This window comes from Grampus griseus, assembly GCF_964374135.1.
Source record: "Grampus griseus genome assembly, chromosome: 15".
Classification (NCBI taxonomy): Eukaryota; Metazoa; Chordata; class Mammalia; order Artiodactyla; family Delphinidae; genus Grampus; species Grampus griseus.
Window position 1 is genome coordinate 36,748,094 of NC_139009.1, and position 27,485 is coordinate 36,775,578.

Genomic DNA, 27,485 nt, shown 5'->3' on the forward strand with positions numbered 1-27,485 from the left:
GTGGGAGTGGCTCTGGAAGGCACAACTTTCATATCTTGACATTTTACATGTGAGCGGTCTCAATTGTCCTTAAGACTGCTTGGTAGCTCTCTCTCTACCCCGCTGCTCCATCCAACAGGGCGGGCTTCGAGAAATTACTTCTAAGTTCAGGAGAGCGCGGTGGCTGCAGGCCTTCGGAGAGGATCTGCCTGGGGCTTTTCGGATTTTTGCGACCTGCGTGCTGCACTTGGTATCCTGTTGTTCCAGGGGCCGGCCTTCTTCTTCGCCTTTAAGCCTTTTTAAGCCTTTAAGCCACAATGATAACCTTTTTTCCACTGAGAAAAAGTGATCGAGAGGTGGGTTTCAAATTTTGGCCGACACTAACCAGACTCGAGAGATAAACACTCAGCTTACCACGATTCCTACAAACTCCCTGACTTGACTTGGCACACGGGGCAGGGCCGAGGTTTTCTTTTTCCGTTTGCACAACCCCCCGGCTCGCAGGTTGCGGAGATGACCTCTTCCCAGCGCTGTCCTTCTGCTGTTCCAGCCAGGGCCGCCACCGGGACCTCCGCGCTCTCCGCCCCGGCCTCCCAGGTTCGTGTCCCCAGGCGCGAGGCCGTCCCTCGCCAGGCCGCCTTCCCAGTCCTCGGCTCCCCGCGGAGGAAATTCTTCCCCAGCAGCCCAGGGCTCGCCTCACGTGATCAGCAGCCGCCGCGGCTTCCAGCGAGAGTTTAAAGGTTACAGAGGAAATTAGCACGGACACAGACCCTCGCCCCTCGGAGGACGCACCCCGTTTACGCGCATCTGGGACGGCCGCTGTCAGCGCGCTGATCAGAGCCCAGAAGGGCACAGGCAAGGTCCAGAGTAAATATGAAGTCACTTCGTAAAATATAAACAAACACACAAACCGAGCCAGGGTGCTACTAAGCTTTCACTTGTCAACAAGTTTCTCGCAGCCCGATAAGTCTGGGACAGACCCCCAAAGGGAGAATGCCCCCAAAGAAAGGGAAGAGAGAATAAATGTTTTAAAACTCATACGGAGCCTTGCACGCCCCTCCCTTTCCCCCTTCCCCCACCACCGCGGAGCAGAGCGTCTCCGGACAGAATGACAGACAGACCGACCAATACTCCGCAGGCTGCCCTTGCCAGCCACGGTCCGAGGAGGGGTGGGGCCGGGGGAGGGTCCCGAGTCCTCTCCGGCTGCGCGACCCCTGCCACTTCTCCACCCTCGGCTCTAAAAGACAGTGTTGGCCACAGAGCCTGGAGAGATGCGCGGCCCGCTCGTCTCCCGGCGGAGACCACAGACCAGGTATCGACAGCCGGCGGGCTCGCACCCCAGCCCCCAAGGCCGCCACTCTCCGGGGTCCCGCGCGGGGTCCCGGTCTGGCTCCTCCGCCCGCCGCCGCGACCCCGGCAGGCTCGCCCGCTCTCGGTCGTCCTCTCCTCGGCTCACTTTTCCCGTACTGCTCCCCCAACCGGCAAAACTTTCTATTTCCCCAAACACAGGAGCGCGCCCGCGCGCGTGCACACACACACACAGACACACACACACAGACACACATACACACACACACTGACGTCTTTTGCGCATTTCCTGCATTAGAAGGAGGGAGACTCGCTCGCACACCGACGGAGGGAGAAGAGACCGAGGGGGAGAGCGGGCGGGCGGGCGGCGAGCGAGCGGCAGCCGAGAGCTGGGACGCGGGGAGCGCGGCAGGCGGGCGCCGGCGCCCGGGAGGTGGGGCCGCGCGGAGTCGCAGTCCCGTCCCCGCCGCCGCGCTGCGCACCGCCCGCTGCCGGCCTGCGCCCCGAGCCTTAGCGGCGGCCACCCCGACTCCCGACCCCGCGCGGATGTGAGATTCCCGACTCCTGGCGCTTCCCGATCGCCGACTGAGGCGCGGCGCGGCTTCGCCCAGGAGGAGGCGGCCGGGCTGGCCGTGTGGCTTGTGGATTTTTAAAAATTTGGCTCCGAGGAGGACCATTTCCTCTCGACATGCATCCCTCCGGATAGACTGCACATCCCTTGGTCCATCCCCCCGCCCCGCGCGGTCAGAGGCAGGCGCTGGGTGTGCGAAGAGGATCCGGGTTGAAATCTGCGCCCCCGGTTCTCGTCCCCGCCCCGTCTCACCGCCCCCTCCCCCTCCCGGAGTCGAAATTTCCCGGGGATTATGTTTCGGAAAGGTAGGTAAGCGCCGGGAGCGGAGCCCGCTTCCCCGCAGCCCGGACCCAGTGAGGCGGCGAGGCGACGACACAGCCCCCGCGGCTTGCAGCGGAGCCAGCACCTCATCTCCTCTTCTGGAGGTGCTGCTGTTGGGGTGGGGGGGGAGAGACTTGCTCCAAACACGGACGTCCCCCAGCTCTCCCCCCCTCCCTGTTTTCCGTTAGGAACCCGGTGAGGAAATACATGCACTGGCTGAGAATCGCCCGCGCCAGGGCGCAACGCTACAAGGTGTAGGGAGAGTGTGCGGTGGGGCGAGAGGGGACCCAGGAGTCCCCGTGCTCGGAGCGCCGCGGCGTCGGTTCTTCGTTCCTGCCCTCGGGGCGGACGGAGTGACCCCGGCCCCCACTCCCCGCCCCGACCATGGTAGTGTTCAATGGCCTTCTTAAGATCAAAATCTGCGAGGCCGTGAGCTTGAAGCCCACAGCCTGGTCGCTGCGCCATGCGGTGGGACCCCGGCCGCAGACTTTCCTTCTCGACCCCTACATCGCCCTCAACGTGGACGATTCGCGTATCGGCCAAACGGCCACCAAGCAGAAGACCAACAGCCCGGCCTGGCACGACGAGTTCGTCACCGATGTGTGTAACGGGCGCAAGATCGAGCTGGCCGTCTTCCATGATGCCCCCATCGGCTACGACGACTTCGTGGCCAACTGCACCATCCAGTTTGAGGAGCTGCTGCAGAACGGGAGCCGCCACTTCGAGGACTGGGTGAGTTGGGCGCCTCCTGGTCCAGGAGCGCGGCTCTGGGGTTCCGGGGGAAGACTCTTGGCCTTGGCTTTGGTCGTGGGGCGCAGGGTCTTAGTGCCATCTGAGGTGTGTGTGTGTATGTCTCAATTACTTTGGGGAAGCACAGTCCACTTCGTAGTTGGGAAGAAGTAGGCATTGGGGCAAGGAAGAAGAGACTTGGAAAGAGGGTATGGCCCTCTGCCCCTTCCAGACAGCGGGTGCTACAGGGAGCTCGCAAGCTGGGAGCCCCGAGCCGCCGGTGCTGAAGGTTGGCGGAGAACCCGGCGCCTTCTGCAGGCGCGCGGTGGGCTGGCTGTGTGTGATTGTGTGTGTGTGGGTTCCTCCGTCCTTGGAGAGGCACGTGGAGCCCTAGACTGAAGGCTTCTTGCACGTCCTGGCTTTGTCCTGCGTAGCACTGAGGAGCTGTTTTATCTTTCCCTCCGGGAGGAAGCTAGCTCGTTTCTATTCTGTTGCCTGGCGGTTAGCTCATCTGCTGACATACAGGGAGAAAAATGTCTTCTCCTCTAGTCCCCTCCAGGGTCCCAGAAACATCGGCCGAGCTGGTTTTGCCCAATGCATTGCCTATCCATCCAGAACGAGTGTTGTTTCTACAAATGGTTCTGCTAGTGAGTAATTGGAAGTCAGTGCTTTGAATCCGACTTCAAGTTATGTCGTTTCCCTGTTTTGATTTTCAAGACACTGTGCAATGAGATACTAAGTATGAGACTGAGTTAATTGATGACATTGTCAAAATATTAGGGACTTGGAAACAGGCCTTGTGCACCTACTATAAGCCAAATGCATTAAACCTTGGCATTCGGAGAAGCAGGGAGAAGCAAGCTTGCTTTAGCTCTTTTTTAGGGGGAAGGTGTTCAATTAGGAAATGGATTTCTTTATATTCAGATTTGTTACATGTTTCCACCAAGAGCAGGTGTGGCTCTGGGTATATATGTTTTCAGGGTTTTTTGGTCTACCCCAAAAGAGAGATATCTGATCCTCATGGAGAGGTGTTTAATTATTGAAAATGAATAACTTCATGATTGTCCTATGGTCAGAGGTTGCACATGAATCACCTTGGCATATCGCCTTACATATATATACATATACGTACACCCGTATATATGCATATATAGATGTATATATATTTTAAGGATATGGAATTTTAGGGGAAAATAGGAAGAAGCCTCTTCCCTTTATGCTCACAGCTGTGATGTAGTCTGCCCGAAACCATGGTTACGGGGCTTACAGGGAAGCTCCAACAGACCACACCAAGTATAGCCCTAGGAGATTGTGGCTTACACTTTGGGAAGCAGACAAACCTTTATGGAATCCCAAAGAACACAATGCTATTCCATTCCATTCCAGTTCACCAGTGGCCCTTGCCACTGCCTCCCTCGCACCACTGGCGTTCCCACTCATTCCCCATTTCCTCTCCACACTGGCCTCCAGTCCTTTCACTCATGAAAGCGGTGCATGTCTGAGGGGGAGCTGAAGGTATAACTAATTTCAAAGCCAAATCTTAACACCAAAAACCTGTGGTTTTCAAGTTGTTGTTGTTGTTGTTGTTGTTTTAGAACGTGAAGGGGAAGAAAAAGCTATGACTGTGGTAGTGAGGAGATGGGGCGTTTTGCCGTGTATTCAGATGAAGGAGTTGGACAGTGAGGCAGAGAGCAGGTAGGGTGAACAGCAGGTCTGCTTTTATCCATATGCAGATGCTGGTTGGAGGGAAAGGTGTCTGAGTGTCTCTGATGATGCTTTGCTGGGGCCCACCCAAATCTTGGGCACATTGGGGCACCATCCCCACTTTGGAGCATGTCCAGTGAAGTGTGCATTGGGCACTAGTCTTGTTTGGCTATCATTCTCTAAGGTACTCAAATTCACGTGGAACTTGGCCCTAGACCAGATCATCTAGTGCACAGGCAAGTTTCACAGACAAGGACGTTGAGTCCCAGAGCAGCTAAGTGGGTACCTGAGGTCATGTGACAAGCAAAGGGGGCAGAGTTGGAAGGAGGGACCACACCTCCTATTGCTCACGGCTGGCCCAGTGGAGAACTGACCCCTCTGGCCTCCCAGTCTAATTCTCCTTGCAGAGTCATGTGCTGTGGTCCCTGATGTTTTTATTGTACCTGATAATTTAAACTGCTTTCAAAATCAGTGTTTCTTTTGCCTTATAGCAAGTATGTATTAGATATGACAGGTATTGGATAGATTCAAAAACTTGAGATACGGAAAGGCCAAAGTCACAGGATGAATCAAGTAGTGGAGCTTGTTCTGTTTGCCCATTTGTGGTTGTTTCCACAAGGGTTCTTTGGCCATTCTGGTTTTTCCAGACTGAGGGTGAGGATGCAGCAGCAGAGGTGACTGGCCCTTGGAAACAGACAAGCTGCCACTGGAATGGCTGAGGTCACCTTTCCCATCCCTGTCAGCCAGGGGACACCCACAGAATCACACCTTTGGGTAGAATTTCCTAGGCTCTGGCTTCTGTGCTCTTCACCTGACAGTGATGGAGAGATGTGGCTGAGAAATCTGGCCTGGAGTAAGGAGATGCAGAGGGCCTGCAACAGCCACTTCTCTCAGTGCTGTGGAACATTTCATTCAGCTACATGATGAGTTCCCACGTAGTCACTGAGTTCCTGTTTTGTGCTCGGATCCAACCAGGGACGTTTAGCTCTCTGGGTAATCCAGGAGTAAAAGAGACCATGGGTTACTCTCAGGAGGCTCGGTTTCACTAGGGAAATGACACTGCATAGATCCATATAGACACTTAAGTAGCGATTATGTTATAAATGAGTGGTACCTTAAGTATGTTACAGGAATTCCAAAAGGGAGTGTGCTGGGGTGGCTGGAAGAATCTGGAGGTTCCTGGAAGGAGGCATGAACTGGGTGTGAAATGATGGGTAACATTTAAAGAGACATTTATAAGAGGAGATAGTGTTCCATGGGCACGGACACTCTGGAATAAAGGCAGAGAATGCCTGTGGTCAGAGACACATGGCTGGAACTGATGGTGCCTGTCAGAAAGGACAAAGGCAAATTTGAGGTTTCCCAAATTTAAGACCTTTATCTGAGTACTGCCTGTACTATTACATATTTATTTAATATTTTTAAACATTGATGCTTTTATTTCCCACTGAAGCCCCAGTATTCATGAAATCACAGGTTTGGATACTGTAGTTACAATTTTTCTTCATTTATATTAACATAAACATTGGGCCTCTAAAAGAAAAAGAAAAGTTTATCTCAGATGCCTCTTAAAATCATTAGTGCTACGGGGGCCACCCTCTGGAAACACTGGAGCGGGAGAAAGTTTAGAAAATTGAGGTGGATTCTAGAATGTTTAAAACCAGGCTGAGATCATTATTCTCCAGACCATGAGAGATGTATCAGTTCTGATGACAAAAGGGATTGCTTTAAAGAAAGCTTATTACAGAGAGAGGGGAAGATTGCATTTGTACTTGAAGCAGAATCCCATTAAATACTATTGCCATAGCTTGTTTCCTAAGAACTAGATAATGACGCTACTCAGACTTTGGCGTGCAGAAGAATCACTGGTTGAGGGGCTTAAAAATGTAGGTTCTCCTGCCCCACCTTCAGAGCTTTTCATTCTGTAATTTAGGACGAGTGCTAGGAATACTCATTTTTAACAAGATGTCCTGGAGGTTCTGACCAGACCATACCTTAAGAAACACTGAATTAGAATAGAAATAATTAATGTACCAAGACTTTGTACATAGAAATGTCCTGAGATTTTTGAATGGACTTTTATCGTTCCTAAAGCAAGATTTATAAGCAGGATTGGGTAGACTAGAAGTATTGGGATTCCCGTGAAAACCAGAGGCTGAATGGATGTTGGCTGGAGCCGCGCTTGCATTTTAGGACAGATGATGGGGGAGCAGGGGGATGGCAGAGAGGGTGGGTGGAGCGTGCCGCTACAGCTGGCTGGTCCTGTCACACTCTGGAGTTTACTCTTTGTCACCTCAGTAGTCTATATCCTTAGCCTCAGTTCTCTCCTGTTTTCCCCTTCCTGCCTCTGAAGATATCTTTGGTTGGTGTCACTCCCATGCTTCATCCTGTGGAAGAGGCACTCATAACAGTGCTAATGACAGAAAGTCATTGTCTGAGAGGTGGCGTGGCAGAGCACCTAAGGGTAGAGCCCTGGAGCCTGGCTGCTTGGACTTGAATCTCACCTCTACCACCAACTATTTTCGAGACCTTTAGGGAGTGATATAACCTGTGTTTCTGTTTCTTCCTCTGTAAAAAGTGGGGATAGTACAAGTCTCTACCTGTAATGAAACGGGCTTGTCATGGGGGTAGAAGGAGCACATAAAGTGTATAAGCCAATGCCTGGCCCTCAGTCAGGACTCTGTGAATGTTTAACAACTATAGCTATCATTGTTATGTCCCCCTAAACCTACCATGGGGCTGGCCCTAGAGAAGGTTCTTTCCTGAGTTGATTATTATACAGGACCTAAGGAAGCCAGTTTTTCTTAGCCTCCAAAATGTTTTTCATTCGGGGAGTCTCATTTGGCAAGGAATGGGACTCTAGTGTTTCTGTTTCATTTTTCCAAAGTAGCGCATTGACAGGGCTTCTTAAAATTATCCCACCCTGCTGACCCTGGGGGATAGGCCAATGCCCCTTTTGGAGAGGTTAGGCTTGGGGGGGCTGGCGATGCCCCTGGGCCCCAAAGCCCTTGGGGAGAGTCTTACAATGCCGAAGCCAAACAGAGGGGCCTAGTGGTTCAGCTGGTGGTGCCCTGGGCAGAGCCTGAGGACACGTGTTCCAGTGAAACTACCCTAGCTGAGTCTGCTCTGCTGGTGGCCTGAGCACGTGTTGATATACGCTGCCTAAAGGCCCATCTCCTCTGTCTTCAGGACTCTTGTAAGGCAACCTTTCGGAGGATTTCTGAAAACTTCTATTATCATTTAAATAGAGTAAGGTGGGATGGTCTGGAAAGGGGCACCGAAGCCCTGGGAAGGGTCCACACCCACTTTGTGGGCACCTATGCCTTGAATTCGTCCCCCAGCACCTGAGGTTCCAGATCTCTCCCTGCTCTACTTCCTACCGACTCATATAATACTTAACCATCTAATTAAATATTGCTCCCCACGGTACCTAATTACTTATTTAATCACTAAGAGTGATTCTTGATCCAGTGCTATCATAGAGAGCTGCTTGACTTTGGGTGCCCGAAGTTAAAGGGCCTCGAGCCTCATGGGCTGTCAGGCCTTGTCTGTCTGTCCTGTTCCTCTTTCTCTGTCTTTGACCAGCAGCAGATCTAGTGAATATTTAAGACCATCAGCTCCCTAGCTCCTCAGTGGGCCCCTCGCCCTGAATCTGTGAGCTCTAACTGCAGGATGCCTGGACCAGTCACTAGCTGGGTGTCTTTGTGTACGTGACTTAGGCCCTTTAAGTCTGTTTCTTTGTTTGTAAAATGGGAATATAATAGTTCTTACCTCTTAGGGTTGCTGTGAGAAATAAGGGAATCTATGTAAAGTTCTCAGCAAGGGGCCAGGCTACAGTACATTCTAACAATTTTTATTAATAGTTGAAGGGTTATGTGCATGTATTCATAGTTTTAGAATCTTAAATCAGAACATATTGTCCGGTGAAAGATATTTTTCTCTTTGATTTGTGAATGTATTTATATGAGAAGTCTCACATTGTCTAAAAATAAAGTTGATTTAGTTACACTTAACAATTGCCTTTTTGGAAATATTAGAATTACTTGAAATGAGATTGTTTTGGAAAGTCTAGAACTGTGACCACTGGAGTCAAAGGTTAATTATTTATTGAAGCATATGAGTAATTGGAAATAAGAATATTTGGGAGCTGCTCTTTTGGTTTTGCTGTAGCAATTTCATCTAGTTTCATGGGTTTAAATACATTCTCAGTGCTGTTGACTCTAAATTCCTAATTCCAGCCCATACCTGCTCTTGAGACTCACAACTCATATATGCAACTGCCTTCTTGTCATGGCCATAGGATGGTATAAAGGGCATCTCAAACTCAATTATGTCCCAACCTGATGTCCCCCCTCCCCAGTTTAAGCCTCTCGTAGTTTTCCCCATCTCAAGAAACGGCAACTCCATCCTTCCAATTGCCCAGGCCATTCTTGACGCCTCTCATTCTCATGCACCCTGCCCCGTATGCAGTCCCTCAAGCAACATCTCTTGTCTCTGCCTTCAAAATATGTCCCACATCTGATCAGCTTTCCATACCTCTGCCGACGCCACTCTGGCCCAAGTCCAAGTCATCTCATGCCTGGATTATTTCAACAGCCTCCTAAGTGGTACCCCCTGCCCCAACTTCATCAGATCACGTCACTCTGCTCACAAACCTCTCAGGGTAAAAACCCTTATCACCATCTGTAAGGCCACCATGGTCAGGCCTCCTCCTATGACCTCTCTGACCCCATGGCCCAGTACTCCTCACCGTTCAGTCCTCTCCCAGTCACATTGACCCACTTGACACCCTTACACTTACTCACTATGTTCCTGCCTCAGTCTTTGCACCTGCTATTCCATCTTTCTAGAATATTCCTTCCTCAGATACCCTCATGGTTCAAGTCTTTACTCAAATGTTACATTCTCAGTAAGGCCTTTTCTGACAATCCTGTCTAAAATTTTACTCTTCTTCTTGAAACTTTATATGCTCCTTTCCTGCTTTATTTTTGCTTTTTAGCTCTTATCTATCTTATATATTATATAGTTTTATTATTTGTCTTCATCTCTAGCACCAGAACAGAGGTTCAATAAATGTGGAGGTTTTTGTTCACTGCTCTATTCTTGGTACTCAGAACAATTCCTGGCACACTGTTGCGTTAAAGAATGAATTTAGTCAAACAAAGGTGTATTCCCCTAGCACCCTCTGTGGTCTAGCACTGTGGTAGATACTGGGGGCTTGATAAAACAAAGTGGTGTATGGTATCATTCCTGCCTCTGAGGAGTAGGAAGTCTAGTTGGGAAGACCAGTAAGATAAGCAGTTGAGTGAATTCCTTGAACGATCTTTCTGTATGGTTGAAAGAAGAAAGGATAAGGCAGGAGAAGAGGATATTTTATTTTATAAAAATCTATGGGATCCTTAAAGATGGATCTTTTTGTGAGAGAATGCTGTATTATTTCCATGAGGCAATTTGCACCAAGCTGAAGCATCTCTATCAAGTCTGAGGTTTCTTTATTTTTTTCCAGCCTACTGAGATATAATTGACAAATAAAAATTATATACATTTAGGGTGTACAGTGTGATGATTTACTATATATATACATTGTAAAAAATTATATATGTATATATATATATACACAGACAGACATATATATATATATATATTCTTTTCAGATTCTTTTCCATTACAGGTTATTACAAGATATTGAATATTATTTCCTGTGCTATACAGCAGGTCCTTGTCAAACCATTTTTAAGGGTGGAAGCTGTCACAAACAAATAAAGGTTCCAAAAAGTATAGAGTTTCCTCAAAAAACTAAAAATAGGGTTGCCATATGATCCAGCAATCCCACTCCTGGGCATATATCTGGACAAAACTATAATTCAAAAAGATACCTGCACCCCTATGCTCATAGCAGCACTGTTCACAATAGCCAAGACATGGAAAGAAACTAAATGTCCATCGGCAGATGAATGGTTAAAGAAGATGTGGTGCATATACATAACGGAGTACTACAGCCATAAAAAGAGGGTGAAATAATGCCATTTGCAGCAACATGGATGGAACTAGAGATTATCATAGTAAGTGAAGTAAGTCAGACAGAGAAAGACAAATACCATGTGATATCACTTATATGTGGAATCTAAAATATGGCACAAAAGAACTTATCTGTGAAACAGAAACAGACTCACAGACATAGAGAACAGACTTGTGGTTGTCAAGGGGGACGGGAGGTGGGAGAGGCATGGATTGGGAGTTTGGGATTAGTAGATACAAACTACTATATATAGAATGGATAAACAACAAGGTTCTACTATATAGCACAGGGGACTATATTCAATATCCTGTGATAAACCATAATGGAAAAGAATATGAAAAAGAATGTATATATATGTATAATTGAGTCACTTTGCTGTACAGCAGAAATTAACACAACATTGTAAATCAACTATACTTCAATAAAATAAATTTAAAATAAAAAAAAGTAAAGGCTACAAATGCTGTATAACCATTACGGAACAAAATGATTGTCTGAGGTTTCTGAAAGAGGGAACTGTATACCCTGTGGGTGCTCAGGGCCCATGCAAGGTGCTGTGATAGGGGGAGAAGGAAAAGGCCCACTTGTCTTTCCTTTGCAGAGTTTAAAACTAAGTTTAAATTCTCATAAGGGCTTTAGATGCAACACCCTTTGTAATTGGCAGCAACAAGAAGTGAAATTTTACATTCCAGCACCTGAACTCACAGAGCTCGTTGAAGCACGTGCAGACAAAGCTTCCAGGGGTTTCACTTAGTTGAAAAGAACTCTGGAGCAGGCCTGCAGTATTTAACATAAGTAAAAGCTACACTTGGCAAAACATTATATTTCTCTTCAAGTCCCTCTGGGTATATATGGGCTTGTTAAGTAATTACAATCTATTATAATGCTAATTAGCAGGCTGCACCTGTTTGAAATCTAATTTTCTGGCAGAAACCATGCAAAGTGGGCAAAACTCTTGCACTGTGCTGGGAGAACGGGAAGGACAGGGACGGACTGTTGTCCTTGTACCTCGCCGACCTCTAAACAGAATGGAAACTCCGTACAGAATACGATTGAGCTCTGTAGTATCTATTGCCTGGGAAGAGGAGGGGCACAAGCCTGTCACCAGATCCAGGTTCAGGAATGAGGACCTCCCCCCCATCCCCTGTTCTGGTCCCCTCTACCTCACCTTGAAGTCTCAGAGAGTTAGTTTCGAAGCTAGTGAAAAGTCACTTTCATTTGCCAGCAAGGAATAAACTCATTGAGCTACTGACCCAGCTTCAAGGTGTAATCAGGTTCAAGAAGGGTTTAGCGGGTGCATCTATGATTAATTATTGACGAAAAAATTGACTTGGAGTTTGCTTATGTCCTTCTTGAATAGATTTGTTTGTTTTTTTCAGACTAGAGCAACTCTTGGTGCCCATTGTCTTTCTGCAGCCAGATGTAAGCATCTTGTTTTCTTCCTTTAAAATAAATTCTGGGTTTATTTATATATTAGGAAAAAAAGACTTTTTTTTTTTTTACGTCAGTCATGGAGTCATAGAAAAATTGAGAAGAGATACAGAGATTTCCCATACACCCTCTATTTATGCATGTGACCCCTCATTATCAGCATCTCCCACCAGAGGTACATTTGTTACAACTGATGAACCTATACCATAATCAAAATCACCCACTGTCCATAGTTTACATTAGGGTTCGCTCTTGGTGTTGTACATTCTGTGTTTGTACAAATGTGTAATAACATATATCCATCATGATAGTATTATATGAAGCAGTTTCACTGCCCTAAAAATTGTAAGCATCTTGTGAGCAGACGTGTCTTCAACGCCAGTCAGAGTATGAGCCACTCAGAAGGTGCATGTAACCTACTCACTCATCCATGGGTTGAGTAAAAGGTTGCTTCTTTGGAGTCTGTCTTGTAGAATCTTAAATAAGCAGCACTCTTTCATCAGACTAACTTAGCTTCTGCCCCTCTTAGAAGTTCATCATCCAGTACAGTGCTGAAAAGAAGGATGGTGGAACCCACAAAAGATTCTAACCAGTCGACAAAGAGGAGTCTTCCTTCATTGTTCCAGCCATCCTTTCAGCCATTTAGTGAATATTCATTGAATACCTTATATGCCAGGCACCATGCTAGAAGCTGGTCCCCGATCTCATGGAGTGTATAGACTAGTAGGAGACACAATATTAATCAAGGAATAACACAAATGTCCTGGTATGTAAAATTACAGCTAAGAAGGAGAGCTCTTCACACAAAACTTTCAGAGCCTGGGGACACCTAGACCTCACCTCTTCAGAGTTGGATTGGCTAATACCTTCTTCTTTCCCTGAAAAATTTGTTGAATGGTGAGTCAGGTGACTTCTATTACCAAGTGGCATTGGACCTTAAACTCCACATCTGTGAAAGCAGGAGTTTGCACAGTCTAGAGACTTAGCAAGGCCTGTGTGAACAACGATCCTGACTTGGCTGTCTGCATTTGGCGCCTTGACTGTGCTCAACCTAGCACTTGATAGTATTTTATCTTTATTGGTCTCCATGTAGCTAAGTCTTGTCTCCCCTGAGAAACTTCCAGCTTCTGCCTTTTCCCCTCCTCATCCTTCTTCGTTGTTGTGATCAAAATCACAAAGTTATTTTTGAAAGCTCACTTCTTCGCCTAGTGTTCAAGGCCCACAAAAATACTCTTATTTTTAAAATGGAGCCCTCTGTATCCTTGAGCCATTCAAAGGATACTCTAAAAACAAACAAACAAGCAAGCAGAATTTCTAGAATGCAGGGTCTGTGAATCCATCTCTCTACCTTCCAGACTGATGATTACCTAAAATGTTTGGGGCAGCTGATCGAATCATCAATCCGCCAGCAAGGATGGAGCATGTGATCGACCAGTATTTGCCAGCATATCTTTCAAATAGTTTCAGGTTGCTGTGATCAAAGAGTTTGGGAAATGTTACAGAGTCAAATGCACATTAGTATATTAAAGACTCCAAGATGGCCTGTAGCAAAGGGACTTGTATAACTCTGCGTGGAACCACTTATTTCCAAAATTATTTTGTCATAGAATGCTCTTACTTGTTAAAAACTGTTAGCACCATAGAGCTAGTGTTTTGTGGACATATTTTGCAAAATATTATAATTAGAAAAAAGAAAGAATGGACTTCCTCAAGTGGGCCACTTGGGGATTCAAAGGTAACACCCTTTTATGAAAGTGAACTCGAGGAACTGTGGGAATTCACAGGAGGGGGCATTACTGTGGGTTCTGATAGTTGGCAGAGACTTCTTGGTAAGATTTGGAGCCAGTCCTTGTAGAAAATGGAATCTGAATAGACAGGGAAGGGAGCCTCTAAGTTGAAAGGAGACCATAAAGAATATTGGACTGGCAGTTTCTAGCATTTTGGGTTATGAGGGCAGTCAGGAAATCAGTGAGATTAAAGTAAGAATGCATTCCAAAAATAATTGCTTCAGTAACAAAACACACACAAAAAAACCCCAAGGAATAAGATATCCAATAAAAGGGAACAGTGAGTAGCATGGGGTATTCATTCATTAATCTATCCATCTGTCTAGCTGGCCAGCCAACTAGCCGGCCAGCCATTCAACAAATACATATTGAATAGTTTCTATGTTCTAGGAATTTTGCTCAGAGCACAGTGTTGAACAAAATCACTCGTGATATATTGAACTCTTTATTAGCAAGGAAAACTATCCTGAGGGCTAACATCAGTCTCTCATCCTGTATTTCCAGTTAATTTTCCTTTGTTTATTTCTTGATAGGCCTAATAGAGATGGAGAATAGCTTTGTAGCATCCTTCATGTAATTGAGTGGTGGCTTGTCCAAATTCATGAACATAAAAAAAATTGTGTGGGCTTTGGAGTCAGTCCATCCTGGGTTGAATTCTGGTTTATCAGTTTTGGCTGCATGATCTTGGGCAAATTATTTGACTTATATCTGTACCAGCCTCTTATCTATAAAGGGGAATAATAGCTGTCTTGTAGAGTTATTGTAATATTAGATGAGAAATGTGAAAGTGCCCAGCTTCTAGGAAGTTTTAAAAAAAATGGTAGTTAATTATTATTGGGAAATATCTGCAATTAATATTTCTTACTAGATACAGGTAAAATTGTGCTTTGAAGATTTTGTTCAGTAATTCCCAGCTAAGGAGTCTTAAGCAAAACCTTTTTCAGTCCCTACTTCCCTCCCTCCCTGAAATGAGCTAGCAACAGGAATTCAGGGTTTGCTAATTCCAAGTGTGCAGAACTAGAATCCCACACTTAGCTCTTCTTAGGTGACCCCTTGGGGTGGGAGGTACAGGGAACATAGATGACCTGCCCTTGGGCTCTCCTTTGGTCCTGATGGACAGACCTTCCCAACAGATTGCTCCCTCTTGCCTTTTTAAAAAGCAGAGACAGTGTTGCATTTTGACCTGAACAACACCTGCATCAGTTTGTGAGCCTAATGTGGTAACTGAGGTTTGAGGGTTTTTTAACAGCCCAGTTTGCTGTGGTCCAGGTGTATGTCCCATTTCTCTGGGCCAAAGCATCTGACTTCATTTCCCTACTATGTGTGTCTTCTGTAAGCCCAGCCTCCAATGCAGTGCATGCCGGTCGCTCTGTTGTCCTAGCCGAAATGCTGGCGGCACCCAAAGCCACTCCATTTAGAGAGTAGGACTTTGCTTTTGACCCAGACACTGGAGTTGCTAAGGAGTACCAAGAGTTGAAGAATAGCCAGTCTTTTGAAAAGATTACTGTGTGCTCATAAGGAACTATACATTTACTGGTTAATTTTCTGTTAAGACCCTTGGTCTTTCAGCTCAGATTTCATTTTAGATAATTTATATTGAAATAACAAAAATAAGTGTGGCAGATAGCTCATCTGCCCTTCTTTATGGGTCAGTTCTCAGAAACTGCCTTTTCTTCTCTTCAGTCATAAAGTCCTTTTCTTCCTTCAAATCCTTCTTCAGACTTCACCCAGGAGCAGCAGGTCTGGTTCTTTTGTAGCTTTATGACTTTGTGAAGATTCACTTAACATCCTCAAACTTTGGTTTCCTAGTTTATAAAAAGCGTTAGTACTAGTTTTCATTTTAGAGAAGACTATCTCATTTAAGTTACAGGTGCCTGAGTACTAATTCAGGACAGCAGCTTTAGGACTGGTTTTCGTATCTTTATTAGTCTGGTTCTCCGGAATCCAGAGGATTTGTGCGAGAGTTGTACGGTAGCACTAAATCCCCTTTCTGGGTGCTCAGAACCAAGGATAGTCTCCACCCACCCCAGGAGCTTATAGGGTAGAGTCCAGCCCCATCATCCTGCCAGACATCCAGGGCCCTGCGTGGCTTGCCCCCTTCCCCGTTTAGCGGATCCCACATCTTCTGCGCTAGGAACCTCCTCCACGAGGGCTTGTTTCTGTCCTCTGCACCCAGTGTTTCCTTGTGCTCTGATTCCCCATGTCCATCTTCCTGGGATATTCTTGCCACCCAACCAAGTCTCATCCTTTTTGGGCCATGATTCGTAGAACTCTCCAGGCTACTGCTCTTTTGGCCTTTGGAATCCTGGTGAGGTTTCGCATCTGTGCCCTCCCTTTACAAGTATTGGTGTCTGCTGTTGACGACCCCATACCCTCTGTCTCTGTTCTCTCACAGAGGCAGCAAAGGTCTCTGAGAGGAAAAACTTGTGCCATTTTGTGCTAACACTTGGCGTATTGCCTTGAACATAATAGATACTTGCTGGGCCAAAAATTTGAACGTTAAATACAGTAAGATTTACCTAAAAAAAGATGTCCTTTAGATGTTTGTTCTGGGGTGTTCTCCTTCCTTCTATGACAGAAAAGAATGTCATATTTTAAAAATTACACACACACACACATCTGTATGTGCTTTAAAAAAGAAAAAGGCAAGAGAGAGTGCTGATACATGGGGAGGATTTTTATCTTTTACTTTTATTTCAGCATTTTTAAAAAAATTAATAAACTTTATTTTCTAGAGCAGTTTTAGGTTTACAGAAAAATTGAACAGGCAGTACAGAGAATCCCATAAACTCCCTCTGTCCCCCACCACCCCAGGTTTCCCCAATTATTTAATATATATTTTGACTTTGAAAAAAAGCAGGGGAAAGATGCAACACAGCCACTGCAAACTGAGGCAGGTGGTGTCATGGTTAAATGCAGAGGCTTTGCATTAGAGGGAGGTGGGTTCTAATCCTGGTTGTACCACTGAACCAGCTGTGTGGCCTTTTGACAAACTGGGTAACCACTCTGAGCCTTCATCATCCGTAAAACAAGGTCAGTAATCTCTACCTATTACTATTGTGTTGTTTGGAATAAATAATATAATGCATAGAAAGTGCTTAGAAAAGTGCTTGTCACATGATAATCACTTTAAAATTTTAGCTATTATTATTCTAATTCTATTGTAAAAAATAAATTGTAGATTATGTGGTTTGGGATTTATGATGTCAGAGTACATTTGATTTGATTTTCTGTGTTGGAGGGTGACTTGGGCTTGGGGGTTGCTTTTTGTCTGAGGGCCGTGTCTCCGATAGACGGTAGTTCTTGTTGTAACGAGTGACATAGGAAATGACTGTGGTTTGCCGAGTTTGTATTTGCTGTCTGCGTCAGGCATTTATAGACCAGCATACATTCACAGAGTGCTGTGTTCACAGTGGCTTGTTTATTCTTTATCAACTCAGCTCCGCTGCTAATGAGCTGTGTGACCTTGGGGAAGAAATGTAACCTCTCTGATCTTCAGTTTCCTCTACTGTAAAATAGGAATAGTCATATTGGCTCTGCCTACCTCATGGTGTTGAAAGACTCATTTACTATACCTCTGAAAAATGAAATATGTCACACACATGTTAAGCAGCGATGATGAACCACTTTGGGATTTGGGGGAGGGGTGTGGCATTTTCATGTGAAGTTTACAGATGGGAAAATTGAGGCTAGAGGTTGTCCCCTGGCAGGGACTAGGGTGGATCTTATCTCCCCAAAGTCCCTGATAAAACTGAGCGGTGAGCAACATTTGGATTTCTGAGCCAAACAGTCTGCCTTACCCTCACATCGTTAGGGCTGAGGATTTAAAATTGATCTGCGGGCTTTGTTTCTAGGAAACTGGCGTCTTAGAAGCCCACCCCCACAAGCAAGAGAACATGTCTCTTTCTCCTTGCTTCCTTATCCCTTCTTGGCTCTTAAAATTTTTGTCTTTATCACTGCTTATCATATGACTGGGCACAGACAACCGAACGCCAACTATTTTAAGGGGAAAAGGGGAGGAAGACAGATAAGACAGTGATTCAGAAAAGAGCAGGAAAGTGGAGTCATGTGGTCGTCCCCTGTGGGTGGGATGTACAGCAGTTTTTGAGACTGAGGAGGCCTCCTGAGTGCCTGGAGAGTAAATTAGGCCTGTCGTGAATGTGTTTTGAAGCCCTTCCCTGTGCTGGGAGAGATCCAGGGCCCAGAAGGAGCACACGATCCACAAGTCATGCCCTCCGGCCCTGCTCTGTGTCTGGGGCGTGCTAGGTGCAGTGGAGGCTCCAAAGGAGAGGCCTTGGCGCCTGCCCCCTGGGAATAGGAAAGGGTGAAGCGATGCCCAGTTGAAAAGACCGCTCACATCAGTTTCAGAGTGAGAGGAAACTGGGTCTTGTCCTAACCTATTGGTGAAGGTATAAATTAGTGAAGCCTTTTTTTAGAGAGCAGCCTGGCTGGTAGTATCTGTAAAAACCAAAATGTATATAATCCAGATAATATTTATAATTAATTCCATTGTTAGTTATCAATCATATGGATATGTTACACCGATACTATCTGAGATCCAAACCATCGCTTGTCCCTGATGGCTGAAGGGGGGGCCATGTTGGTGCCCGCATACCGTGAAGACTGCCATGTGACTTCTCTGATGGAATTGGGATTTTAGACAAGGGAGCATCATTTGACCCTTTCAAATTTAAGTCGATTAAGAACTTTCGGAGCTTTCGTCTATTTTTTTGTAGGAGGATCTGTTTTTCTTTTTGATGGGGAAAGACATGAGAAAAGAGAATAAGGGTACATCTTGTTGAGTTTTTCAAACCACAGGTCAGGGCCCATCCACTGAGGTCATGAGATCAATTAGGTGGCTCTCAAACAGCGATTTTAGATATGGAAATAGAATAGAACAATGTCAAAATGACCAGAATGCATTGCAGGCAGTAAGCGTAAATATTACTTTAGAAAACTTTTGCTTCAGTTTTATGTGAGTATTATTTATATGATGATCTTAATTCTCACTGTGGGTCCCAGTAAAAATTTTAAAAAATTTGAGAAACATTGGCGTAGAACACAATTTCTAATTTAACAGACTTTTGATGAGCACCAGTAAGAGGGAGATAAGAAAGGAAAGAAGATAGGTTTCCCTGCATTCAATAAGCTTCCAGTTGGACTTCCCTGGTGGCGCAGTGGTTACGAATCCACCTGCCAATGCAGGGGACAAGGGTTGGATCCCTGGTCGGGGAGGATCCCACATGCCGTGGAGCAACTAAGCCCGTGTGCCACAACTACTGAGCCTGCGTGCCACAACTACTGAAGCCTGTGTACCCTAGAGCCCACGTGCCACAACTGAGCCCGCATGCTGCAGCTACTGAAACCCACGAGCCTAGAGCCCGTGCTCCACGACAAGAGAAGCCACTGCAATGAGAAGCTCACGCACTGCAACGAAGCCCCGACACAGCCAAAAAAAAAAGTAAGCTTCCAATTTCCTCACCCTCAAAATTCCATAAAGGTGGTGGCTTTTGAAGAATGGGTGGGATAGACTGCTTCTGGAAAACCTGCCTGAGTCTTCCTTAGTGAACAAGTTCACAACAAGTTCAAGGTTAGAGAGCTCCGTTCGTGCCCTGTGATGTGTGGTGGGTTTCTCCAGCACTAGCTACACTTCAGCCAGCACAGGATAGTTCTGTACTTTTTCATCAGGAATGTGGTGTCTTTGGAAAATAATGTGTTTTGACCTCACCCCTCATGGCACTGCACAAGGTTAATACATTTGTTCAAAAGCCTGTACTGTTTCTCTTGATTTTCCCATCAAACTTGTGTGGTGGTAAATAGATGTTCTCCCTCGTAATTTAACATTCGAGGACAACAAGACCCAGGGGAGTTAAATGATGAATTGGAGGCTGGGGCAGGTGAATGAGGACCTGGGTCTCTTGGTTTTTAGGATGAGGCTATTTACTGCACAGGTACAGGTATATAGTCTCCCAAACACACTGACCTAGGGGACCCAGGGCCTGATCCAGAAAGTATTGATGTCAATACCGTTATACACTTAATACCGTTATATATTTGTACATTTAAGCTGTATTCAAAAGGCATTCAGATGAATCAAAATTCCTTCCTAGGGCTTCCCTGGTGGCGCAGTGGTTGAGAGTCCGCCTGCCGATGCAGGGGACACAGGTTCGTGCCCCGGTCCAGGAAGATCCCACAGATCCCAAGATCCCGCGGAGCGGCTGTGCCCGTGAGCCATGGCCACTGAGCCTGCATGTCCGGAGCCTGTGCTCCACAACGGGAGAGGCCACAACAGTGAGAGGCCCGCGTACCACACACACACAAAAAAATTCCTTCCTACCTTTCTCTTTCCCTCCTCTTGCTTCTCTCTCTCTCTCTCTCTCTCTCTTTCTCTTAGGAATGATCAGATGGAGGAAAGGTCCATGGAACATTTTCCCTCCAGCTGAAATTATGCAAAAACTGCTATTTAATACGAGATATTCACTTAACGCTTATGTATAGATGGAAAACTCTTAAGAGCTCAGAACGTCGGTGATTTGATCAAAGTAAAAACTCCAGTAGAGACAGTGAAAATATGAGAAAACAGGTTTCCTCATTCCTATCAAGGTGATTGTATAGCTCCACCACATTGGATCCAACCATCACCCACCTACCAGGCTTCCATCCTCCAGCATTTTCCATCCATCCCATTTATTGGTCATAAGTTAATGCCAATACCATGTGTCTAGAACTTTTAGTAAGGGAGGTTGATCTATTTATTTATCTTTTCAATTTGCTCTTCAGCTGTTGACTGGGGCAGATGATCAGACCACCTTTGGGCTGACGAAAGTTGAAACTTGCCTGTTTGATGAGATGACCATTTGCCTGTCTCTCTGGGGTTGGTCTTTACGTGTCAAGGGGATGGTAAAAACCGTGATGAGGGGTAATTTTTAAAAAATAAGTTCCCTTTTTCTTCCCCCGGCTTCCAGAATTCTCTGGAGTGTCAGGATACGTTGATTTTGTAATTCAGCCTACTGTACTGACAAGATCCTTCCTTTCAAGTTGGAGTAGGGTTTCCCAAAATGTGTTCTGCAGAATAAAACAAGTTATTCTTTCAAAAAAGGAATACATTCAAAAAAGGAATGCTGTGTCAAGTAGATTTGGCAAACAATGGATTAAATAAAGCAAAACACTTACTGTAGGACTTTTCAGAGCCTTTAATGTGCTGATTTCCGTTAGTCTTCTTTATGGCAATTGAGTGAATAGTGCTCCCAGACTCATTGGGCCATACAACACTGTTTGGGGGACAGTCCTTATATATCTTGAAGTAGTATCATTTAAGAAGTACTATCTGAGAATCTGGCCTCTACCATATAAAGCAAATACTACATATTTGGGGCCGTTGACCAAGGGAGACTGATGTGGTGAGCAGGAAGGGATCATTATTAGTTTCCGTTAATCTTTTAATTAATTTACTTATTATTTTATTTTATTATTTTTTTTGCGGTACACGGGCCTCTCACTGTTGTGGTCCCTCCTGTTGCAGAGCACAGGCTCCGGACGCGCAGGCTCAGCGGCCACGGCTCACGGGCCCAGCTGCTCCGCGCCATGTGGGATCTTCCCAGACCGGGACACGAACCCACGTCCCCTGCATCGGCAGGCGGACTCTCAACCACTGCGCCACCAGGGAAGCCCCCGTTAATCTTTTAATCATTAAGTCTAGACCTTTGTTTTTTAAAAATAGGATCCCAAGTGTTGTCCATAGGCCTCTGACCCTAAAGGGAGAGAAGCTGAGGCTGGACAGTTGTTTTTATATGAAAAAAGGAGTGCAAATAGGGCTTTTATTAGTAGGATTTTCTACATGATATTCTAGTAGTTCATTGTTGTTCTGTCTTTAGCCAGTGACATTATAAAGCGGTTGCCAAGCTAATGTTATGCTTCCTGGGGTCATTCATATAGAATTACATGGGCTGAGGTCAGAGGCCTGTGGTTCCTCCTCCTTCCTGACTCAGGTCAGGCTGAATAGTATCCAAGTGCCATTTAACTCTTGCTCCTTCTCTTCAGAAATCACTTGTTACTGGGTTGCTACCAATCAACTCTATTGTGGAGGCATGTTTTAATATTTCATTTCCTTCCGTTTATTAGAAAAGATTGGGGGAAAGCTACATGCAAAGATCTGAGTGTGATCGTGAGAGCTGACCTGCAGTTAAAAAACGTGAAGGAGGCAAAGATTGATTTCAGGTTTTCATGTCTTTGAGGGCCCCTCCTCGCCTGGGGCCCAGTCAGGGCTCCTGGGTTCCTCTTGGCTGATAAACTCATTTACACTGGGGTGTCCACAGATAATGAGTTATACAGGCTGGAGAGGGAGCAATCCTTCACCCAGAAGGCGATATCTTCACCTCTGGAGTTTTCAGATGTCAGTGATAGGTGAAGATGAGCTTTTTTGGTGGAGAGGAAGCTTTCAAACCAGGTACTGTCCTGTGACCAGGCTATTATGGAGACTATGTCAAGGGCTAGGGTCTTCACATAAACCTTCAGCAGTGGGTCAGGACCCAGCTCACCTATGCTGAGTGGACATATCTCGAGATTACCTCACACTGAAATGCTTGTCTCCCTCGTCTGTGAGGGATTAGTGCTTTTCCGCTTTAAAGGAAAAACAGGCCATCAATTACTGCGGAATTTTATGGCACTGTCCAAAGCACAGTTTGGAAGCCAAGGAAAAATAAAACTCCAGCTTCTTTATGGAAAGTCAAATGTAAAAGAGAGATTGCTTCCTGAAAAGAGGGAGGCGCTGCCTAAGGGGAGTGGAGGGATAAGAGACTCGAATTTAGTCTGTAGAAACTCGTCTTCTGGTGCCCCTGAGGATTTTAGGAGAACTCCGGGCCTCAAACTGATGACCTTGGAGGCAAAGGGAAGCAGGGGGTTGAACTGTTTGGAAAGTAGGTGAGAAAAGTGATTATTTTTGGTAGCAAGATTTTTGTGTTTGGATTATGCCTGCTGTAGATCTAGTATCTTAATTTACATTCGCCTCAGCAAGGCGAAGAATTCCCTAGGTCATTCATACACCTGATTCCAATTCGAGGCTTGTTAAATGTTGGAGAAGGAAAGGAAGGGGTGGTGTGGAAGTTTCTGAGGCTGGCAGACCAGGGAGAAAGCAGACAGATCCTGGGGGCTGGACTTCATCATAAATTACAGACAAACAGAACACTCTAGAACATTGTATGTTGCAAAGCAAAGTAGGACCAGCACAAGAAAGCGCTTTGTACACATACGTGAAGCAGTCTCCTTTCTAGAAAATGTTTCCTCAAACTAGGAAGATCAGCAAGCCTTGTATCATCTTAACCTAAGCCTTCAACTCTTTTCAGCTGTCCTTTTCTGACAGTGGATACACATGATGCTGTAAGTCTTTGCTTTCATGCCTTTATCCCATCTCAGGAGCAGTGGGGGGATTGTGACCGTATGGGGGGAGTAGTCATTTCACTGTCATTTCTTGTTTCAGCATTGGAGTGAATCTGAATGAATCATAACAGTTGCATTTAATAAATTCTCCTGGGTATTAGCTACTTTTAAACCGGTCAGACGAGTTTTAAGGTCCATGTGGTTTGGGGAAATTCAGCGGTGCATTTCCTCGTTTGGTCACCCCTTATTTCCCTCCAACTTTGTTCCTTTTCAGCAAGCTGGTCTACTTGGCACAGTTATCTTTGATCATCTGAGGTAGGGAGGAGGGGAGACTGGGGAGGGGCTGGGCTGAAGGTCATGCAAGAAGCATTCAGGCCTCTGCTTGTTAGCCAGCACCGCTGGGAATTCCCAGGGGTCTTGGGGAGCTGGCCTTCAGCTCGCAGAGGGCCCCAGGTGGGAGGCCGCCATCCACCAGGAAGCTTCCAGCTAGCACATGCCGGGCAGGGGAGGGGGCAAAACTCTGATGGTGGAAATGAAAGTATCTCAGCATTTTGCTTCTTTTCCTCAAGTCCCTGCCTCCACTCCAGGCTCTGACACGAGCAGCTTTAGCCTCTCTACGTTGACTTTCTGCCTCGGCTCTACAATCATGGTGGTTAATGGATGCCAGGTGTGTTGGTTTTTTTGGCGAAGTTATTTACTACCAGAGTGGGGAGATCTTCTGGGTCATGGGAAGTTCAGGGAGCCCCAAGACAGTGTCACTGGAGGGGATCATTACCAGAATCACCCGCAATCTCAGGAGGTCTGCCCCCACCTCCCCTTGCTTCTCTGCTAGATGTTCAGCCCTGTCGACGTTTCATAGCTCACCTGAGCAGGTGCCCCCAGTAGCCTGTATCTTGATAATTGTTTGCCTCACAGGGCAAGCATTACAGTGATTGAAGTGTTGCTCTGTGAAGGAGATTTTTAAAAACCCAAACAAGTGCAACAAAACCATTTAAAACATTTTAATAATTTCTTAAAGGATGCAGAGCCCTTTCCTCGCCTAACACATGCAGTTCAGAATGACATCAATAAAGACTATATTTTCACACTAAGAGGAGAACTCAGTTCAAGGCTGGAGTGTAGATAGAGAGAAGGATGGTTCTGCTTGAAGTAAATTCTGACCCACCCACCAAAGGAAAGCCAGGAAGTGGCACCAGGGGGTGCAGATACCATAACCCTTTCATTCTCTACCAGACACACACATTGTTCCATTGTGATGGAAGATTTGTGGTTATGAAGAGGGTAGTGAAAAGCTCAGTCCAGGTTCTAGGGAGGTTTGGAGTAAAGGCAGCACACGCCCATCCTTCTGTGGTTAGTCACTGCTAGTTGCTGAAGGAGGGAGGTGTCAGGCATCTCCATTCTTCCCTTTTTTCTTCCTCATTTCTAGATCATTCACTCATTCATTCAACAGATCATTAGGGAACCCCTGCCTTGTGCCAGGCATCAAACCAGGCCCTAGGGATATAACTAGGTCATGATAGATGTATGCACCCTGACCTCAGAGACCTTCCAGTCAAATTGGGGGACAGATAAGCAAATGGGCAATTACATAGTATGGAAGTGCTGTGACGTGTGCCACTCTAAAGGGGCCTCGAACTAGGTTGTGGGGTAGGGAGAGGCTTTTGGGAGAAGATGACATTTAAGCAGAGACCTAAAATGAGAAACTAAAAACGTGACTGCATTGTGAAGTGGGGTGGTGGATGGGAGTGGGTTGGAGGCGTGGGCAAGAGTAAGATTTTTTGTGTCAGCTGGTCCCTCCCTCCCCCACCCTCCCCCTCCCTCCCCCACCCTCCCCCTCCCTCCCCCTCTCTTCCTGTCTCCCTCCCTCCCTTTCTCCCTCCTTCTCTCCCTTCTTTCCTTAAGAATTAATCCTTGGATCACAAGAAGCTACTTTGCGCGCATAGCAATTTGTGAGTTTGAGCTCTATTCTGGGGGCAACAGGGGAGCCAGGGAAAGAGTTTTAAGCTGAGAAATAGCCTGACCAGATTTGCAATTTATCACCCTGGAGGATGGACCAGAGATAGATTGAAAACTTAGGGAACTGTGGTGGTTAACCCGTTAGAGATGCCGGTGACCTGGAGTGGGAATTGGCAGGGCTGATAGTGATCGGAGAAGGCAGAGCTGGCGGTGGATTGAACACGGGGACGAGGGTGGCTAGCATCTAGGATGAACCTCACGTTTCTGGCTTGAGCCATGGGATGGCTCTGGGTGTCTTTGTGGGTGCTGGGGTCTTTGATGGCTGCTTTAGATCTGCTTTGGGGAATTTCATCTTGGAATAGATAGAGCTGTTTAAGGTAGCGAACATGAGGACAGTTGAAACGTGAATTAAGTGATAGAAAGTCTGCAGAGATAGTGGGAAGTGAGATGAGCATATCACTAGCTTTTCCTGCCCTCTTCTCTGCCCGCACAGTGTAAATATCAACCTTATTTTATGTGAGTCTGAAATATCCTTTAGGACCAAATCAACCAAGTTGGTGGTTCATCCACTGATCCAGGAGAAAAGCTTTGTTTCTTTGTTGTAACAAGGGAATTTTGACTTACCTGGCTTTTCTGCCTTCCTCAAGTCTTTCTTTTTGGTTTTCTTGGATTATATGTGTATGTAAGTACTTCATTATTGAAATTTTGGGCTTTTCTGCTTAAACTTTTAATATTCTACCCATGTTCACATGCATTCGGAATATACAGTATAATTCTTTTGAATTACATAGTGCAAAATATTCTTAAAATGTCCTTTTTTTAATTAAAAAAAAAAGAAACCAAAGTTAAGATTTAAAATTTTATTTTGGTATTTGTTACTAGTGTGATGTATAATTCTAGTGAAGGATCAGGTTTTAAAAATCTCTCCAATGTTGTTACATTCTGCAGATTGCAAATGTTTTGCAACAGCTCTTGCCAAATAAAAAATGCATGTGCTAGTTAAGGGCACCAATTGTTTCTAAACTTCTTTCTGATTTTAAGGGCACAGAGTAAACTTGGGTAAATCAGAGTGTTAAAACAAGTATCAGGTAAGGACATTTTATAGATGAGAAGTTAGAAGGCAAAAACGTTTATATTAAGGAAAATTTGGAGGGAACTCTTCTTCCAAGACAATTAAATTATTTACCATTCAGAAATTTATCCTGGAATTTTCTGGAAACCTTTTTCATTTCTCTGAGTGTAAGCTCAGGCTCAGTGGACTCAGATTTCACAAATACAATGTATTTTTAAATTCTAGAAGTCATGCATCTGTGGGCATTTGGGAAACTTAGTGCAAATAAAATGAAGAGATAAATATTTCAATTGTTTCTGCTTTATTCTCCTTCCATTATCTCATTATCAGCAAGGTTCATCCTTGATGAAGCCTAGACAAGTGGAAAGTTTCTCATTTTGAAGTTTAGTTGTTTTTTAATTGGTCACGCCAAAGAAAGGCTTACATTGATTTTGGAAGACAAAACATGTCATTGTTTTTTTCACTCATGCCCAACTCCTACATGGCTGACTGGATATTGTTCAAATTTTCCAAAAGAAAAAAAAAAAAAGAAAGAAACACCCTTATTTTGGGTCAGAAGCCAATCATGGAAAATTTCATCCCAAAAGGATAATTTTTCATAAACATGTAAGCAGCAAATGGCAACGTGACTACAATAAACTCTGCCCCTGAACTTCCATAGAAAATCTCTCGCTATAAATACTCAACTTCAGGCACACACATTAGGTCCAAAAGAAAAACACAGTATCGGAAGCCTAATTATGCATTTCCACTGGAACTGAGACATCTTCTTCTGAGACCTGTAGTGGGGTAGGCACAGGCCCCAACTTCGTTTTTATTCCTCATTCATTCATTCATTCAGTTTTATAGCATGTCTACTATGCAAAAGGTGGTTTTGCTAGGGAAAACTCTGCCCTCTGCAATCCAGTTTGGAAAATAAAGTGCACATATATTAAAATCTAAGTCCATTTGTAATAAGTGCCAAGGATGTGATAGAGACAGGAAGCACTATATATCTAAGAAGGTCAAGCTCATGGGTATACGGGCCCTAATAGTTGGGGAAGTCCTCCTAGGAGAAGTGGAACTTGAGTGATAGGCTGAGAGATGGGGTGGATTGAAGCACATGTGCGATACTTACACAACGAAGGGGGTGTGGGGAGCGTGTGATCGCAAAGAGCAGGTAGCCCGGCACCTGCGGGTGTATGTGGGCCTCTGCTATGGGTTTGTTGATTGACCTGTGTAGACACTCTGCTC

At 45.5% G+C, this 27,485-nt stretch overlaps 1 protein-coding gene across 1 annotated transcript in view; it reads left to right on the forward strand.

Annotated features, from left to right (window-relative positions):
* Window positions 1–2,563: 2,563 nt before the first annotated feature.
* The window catches only part of PRKCE (protein kinase C epsilon), a gene marked incomplete at its 5' end in the record, with an annotated part of 508,578 nt that continues 483,656 nt past the window's right edge, over window positions 2,564–27,485 (forward strand). The window contains one exon of the mRNA XM_082672441.1: window positions 2,564–2,911. Within this exon, the coding sequence (XP_082528567.1) occupies window positions 2,564–2,911 (348 nt within the window). The remainder of the gene's footprint in view (window positions 2,912–27,485) is intronic.